Source organism: Salvelinus sp. IW2-2015, linkage group LG36 (genome assembly GCF_002910315.2).
Source record: "Salvelinus sp. IW2-2015 linkage group LG36, ASM291031v2, whole genome shotgun sequence".
Taxonomy (NCBI): domain Eukaryota; kingdom Metazoa; phylum Chordata; class Actinopteri; order Salmoniformes; family Salmonidae; genus Salvelinus; species Salvelinus sp. IW2-2015.
The window spans coordinates 40,668,811-40,673,490 of record NC_036875.1 but is presented as its reverse complement, the minus strand read 5'-3'; the positions used below and the strand labels follow the sequence as shown (position 1 = coordinate 40,673,490).

General features: G+C 46.3%; 1 protein-coding gene across 1 annotated transcript in view; it reads left to right on the top strand.

Annotated features, from left to right (window-relative positions):
- The first annotated feature begins 369 nt into the window (after positions 1-369).
- The window catches only part of LOC111959521 (oxysterol-binding protein-related protein 6-like), a 71,835-nt gene continuing 67,524 nt past the window's right edge, over positions 370-4,680 (top strand). The window contains 1 exon segment of the mRNA XM_023981131.2: positions 370-731. Coding sequence (XP_023836899.1) covers positions 579-731 — 153 coding nt within the window. The 5' untranslated portion in view covers positions 370-578.

Sequence of the window (4,680 nt, the reverse complement as noted above, 5' to 3'; positions counted from 1 at the left end):
GGAGGAGCTGTTCATGTGCACACATTTCTTTCTTGGTGGAAGTCAAATTTCGATCGTTGAAGTCTACGCCCTTTCATCAGTGATTGGTCAACAGTACTACCCCTAGTAGGAGTGGGAACTATTGACGGGATTCTTCAATTAAGTGTTTCTGGTCATTCAACAAGACGACTAGTTTTCATGCACATTCTTTCACTTGAAAAGTACTGCACCAAACATCTTAGTAAATGTAACATTGTGCGACTTAGTCCTCGTTGGCAAAAACATCAATTAATGACAGATTTGTTTAAAATTTATCTTAGAATAATTGACTATTTTGACAAGTGTTACTGGCTATGTTGACGCAAACAGTGAGGGGAGGAGGGGTTAACATAACGTAGTCTAACGTCTGTTTCCTGTCTGTATGTCTCTCTGTCTCTTTGTCTGTGCTGCAGATGAGAGGAGCGTGAGCCAGGGGAAGTGTGCTGCGTAACTGCCTGAGATAATGCTGTTGACACGCGCAGCCTGGAGCTGCTGCTGAGGGAGGAACAGAGAGTCCTGTACAGTCAGGGAGCTACTCACAGAGAGGGAGGGGGGGGACCATGTCCCACCACCACCACCACAGGAACCCCAGCCAGGGCAGCCACCGCACAATGAGCGCCGAGGAGAGGAGCTCCACGCCCATCCGCCACCACAAGACGCCTACACACAAGAGCGCCTCGTCCTCCTCCTCATCCCAGCGCGACAGCCGCCAGGTAAGTAGCGACCGACCTGCCCACCGCCAGACACAGAGTTAGACACAGTCAGCTGCTCTGGGAACAGTGACTAGTGGACTGATTCAGTCTCTGGTGCCATGAGAAAGGGTGGGACTGACTGGTTGGTAGTAGCAGCTCCATCAGCACAGCCTGCAGGTGATCTCTCTAGGATTGGATGGTATCTGGATTTTCATACCATCATACCGTTTCTGTACCATATCGGGGTTTATGGTATTACCGAATGTGCACAATGTGCACTATTTAAAAATAGCTATAATAATTGGGAGCACAAAACTATTTTGGCAACAGGGATCTTGATCTAGGAGGGGGTTGAATATCTCTGTTGTAAGCAAGAATCTTGACATATAGCCACTTAGCTAGCAAGTTAGCAAACCAAACGCATAGCTGGAGCCCGAGCTGGATATCATTTATTTGACAGGAGCACTGAGCTGGATATCATTTATTTGACAGGAGCCCTGGACTGGATATCATTTATTTGACAGGAGCACTGAGCTGGATATCATTTATTTGACAGGAGCACTGAGCTGGATATAATTTATTTGACAGGAGCCCTGGACTGGATATCATTTATTTGACAGGAGCCCTGGACTGGATATCATTTATTTGACAGGAGCCCTGAGCTGGGAATATCTATTTATTTGACAGGAGCCCTGGGCTGGATATCATTTATTTGACAGGAGCCCTGGACTGGATATCATTTATTTGACAGGAGCACTGGACCTGGATATCATTTATTTGACGGAGCCCTGGACTGGATATCATTTATTTGACAGGAGCCCTGAGCTGGATATCATTTATTTGACAGGAGCCCTGGACTGGATATCATTTATTTGACAGGAGCCCTGGACTGGATATCATTTATTTGACAGGAGCCCTGGACTGGATATCATTTATTTGACAGGAGCCCTGAGCTGAATATCATTTATTTGACACATCTTATATTTGTTATAGTTAACAACTTAACTTATAGTTAGTTATAAGCAGTGGCTTTGCACGTACCCTGTAGACCCGTGAAGCCGGGGTGCCCCCAAACCCCCTATACATACATACATACACACTGCTGTTTTAGAACACCACTCCTTCAGGGTTTTTTCTTTATTTTTACTATTTTTACATTGTAGAATAATAGTGAAGACATCAAAACTATGAAATACACATATGGAATCCCTGTAGTAACCAAAAACGTGTTAAACAAATCAAAATATATTTTATGTTTGAGATTCTTCAAAGTAGGCACCCTTTGCCTTGATGACAGCTTTGCACACTCTTGGCATTCTCTCATCCAGTTTCACCTGGAATGCTTTTCCAACAGTCTTGAAGGAAGTTCCCACATATGCTGAGAACTTGTTGGCTGCTTTTCCTTCACTCTGCGGTCCAACTCATCCCAAACCATCTCATTGGGTTGAGGTTGGGTGATTGTGGAGGCCAGGTCATCTGATGCAGCACTCCATCACTCTCTTCTTGGTCAAATAGCCCTACAACAGCTGGAGGGTGTGTTGGGGTCATTGTCTGTTGAAAAACAACCAGATGGGATGACGTATCACTGCAGAATGATGAGGTAGCCATGTTGGTTAATTGTGCCTTGAATTCTAAATAAATCACAGACAGTGCCACCAGCAAAGCACCCCCACACCACACACCTCCTCCATGCTTTACGGTGGAAATACAACATGCGGAGATCATCCGTTCACCCACACCGCGTCTCACAAAGACAGACCGGTCGTTGGAACAAAAATCTCCAATTTGGACTCCAGACCAAAGGACAATTTCCACCGGTCTATTGTCCATTTCTTGTGTTTCTTGGCCCAAGCAAGTCTCTTCTTCTTATTGCTGTTCTTTAGTAGTGGTTTATTTGCAGCAATTCGACCATGGAAGGCCTGATTCACACAGTCTCCTCTGAACAGTTGGTGTTGAGATGTGTCTGTTACTTGAACTCTGGGAAGCATTTATTTGGGCCTGCATTTCTGAGGCTGGTAACTCTAATGAACTTGTCCTCTGTAGCAGAGGTAACTCTGGGTCTTTCCTTTCCTGTGGCGGTCCTCTATGAGAGCCAGGTTCATCATAGCGCTTGATGGTTTTCTTGCGACGGGTTATTGTAAACAGTGAATTAGAAATTCTTATTTAGGGTCAGCTTATGGGGTTAAATGTTAGGGCCATTTAGTCGTGTTGTGAAGCTGAAGCCTTTAGTCATGTGTGAAGCTGAAGCTTTAGTCGTGTTTGTGAAGCTGAAGCCTTTAGTCGTGTGTTGAAGCTGAAGCCTTTAGTCGTGTTGTGAAGCTGAAGCCTTTAGTCGTGTTGTGAAGCTGAAGCCTTTAGTCGTGTTGTGAAGCTGAAGCCTTTAGTCGCGGTGTAAGCTGAAGCCTTTAGTCGTGGTGTGAAGCTGAACCTTTAGTCGTGTGTGAAGCTGAAGCCTTTAGTCGCGGTGTGAAGCTGAAGCTTTAGTCGTGTTGTGAGCTGAAGCCTTTAGTCGTGGTGTGAAGCTGAAGCTTTAGTCGCGGTGGTGAAGCTGAAGCCTTTAGTCGTGTTGTGGAAGCTGAAGCTTTAGTCGTGGTGTGAAGTGAACCTTTAGTCGTGTGTGAAGCTGAAGCCTTTAGTCGTGTTGTGAAGCTGAACCTTTAGTCGGTGTGAAGCTGAAGCTTTAGTCGTGTTGTGAAGCTGAAGCCTTTAGTCCGGGTGTGAAGCTGAACCTTTAGTCGTGGTGTGAAGCTGAAGCCTTTAGTCGTGTTGTGAAGCTGAAGCCTTTAGTCGTGTTGTGAAGCTGAAGCCTTTAGTCGGGTGTGAAGCTGAAGCCTTTAGTCGTGTTGTGAAGCTGAAGCCTTTAGTCGTGGTGTGAAGCTGAAGCCTTTAGTCGGGTGTGAAGCTGAAGCCTTTAGTCGCGTGTGAAGCTGAAGCCTTTGTCGGGTGTGAAGCTGAAGCCTTTAGTCGTGGTGTGAAGCTGAAGCCTTTAGTCGTGTTGTGAAGCTGAAGCCTTTAGTCGTGTTGTGAAGCTGAAGCCTTTAGTCGTGTTGTGAAGCTGAAGCTTAGTCGTGTTGTGAAGCTGAAGCCTTTGTCGTGTTGTGAAGCTGAAGCCTTTAGTCGTGTTGTGAAGCTGAAGCCTTTAGTCGTGTTGTGAAGCTGAAGCCTTTAGTCGTGTGTTGAAGCTGAAGCCTTTAGTCGCGGTGTGAAGCTGAAGCCTTTAGTCGTGTTGTGAAGCTGAAGCCTTTAGTCGTGTTGTGAAGCTGAAGCCTTTAGTCGTGGTGTGAAGCTGAAGCCTTTAGTCGCGGTGTGAAGCTGAAGCCTTTAGTCGCGGTGTGAAGCTGAAGCCTTTAGTCGTGGTGTGAAGCTGAAGCCTTTAGTCGTGGTGTGAAGCTGAAGCCTTTAGTCGTGGTGTGAAGCTGAAGCCTTTAGTCGTGGTGTGAAGCTGAAGACTTTAGTCGTGGTGTGAAGCTGAAGCCTTTGTCGCGGTGTGAAGCTGAAGCCTTTAGTCGTGTTGTGAAGCTGAAGCCTTTAGTCGTGGTGTGAAGCTGAAGCTTTAGTCGTGTTGTGAAGCTAGCCTTTAGTCGTGGTGTGAAGCTGAAGCCTTTAGTCGTGTTGTGAAGCTGAAGCCTTTAGTCGCGGTGTGAGCTGAAGCCTTTAGTCGCGGTGTGAAGCTGAAGCTTTAGTCGTAGTGTGAAGCTGAAGCCTTTAGTCGTAGTGTGAAGCTGAAGCCTTTAGTCGTAGTGTGAAGCTGAAGCCTTTAGTCGTGGTGTGAAGCTGAAGCCTTTAGTCGTGGTGTGAAGCTGAAGCCTTTAGTCGTGTGTGTGAAGCTGAAGCCTTTAGTCGTGTTGTGAAGCTGAAGCCTTTAGTCCGTGTTGTGAAGCTGAAGCCTTTAGTCGTGTTCTGAAGCCTTTAGTCGTGGTGTGAAGCTGAAGCCTTTCTTTTTCTTCTGTCTTGGTCTGTGAACTGAACT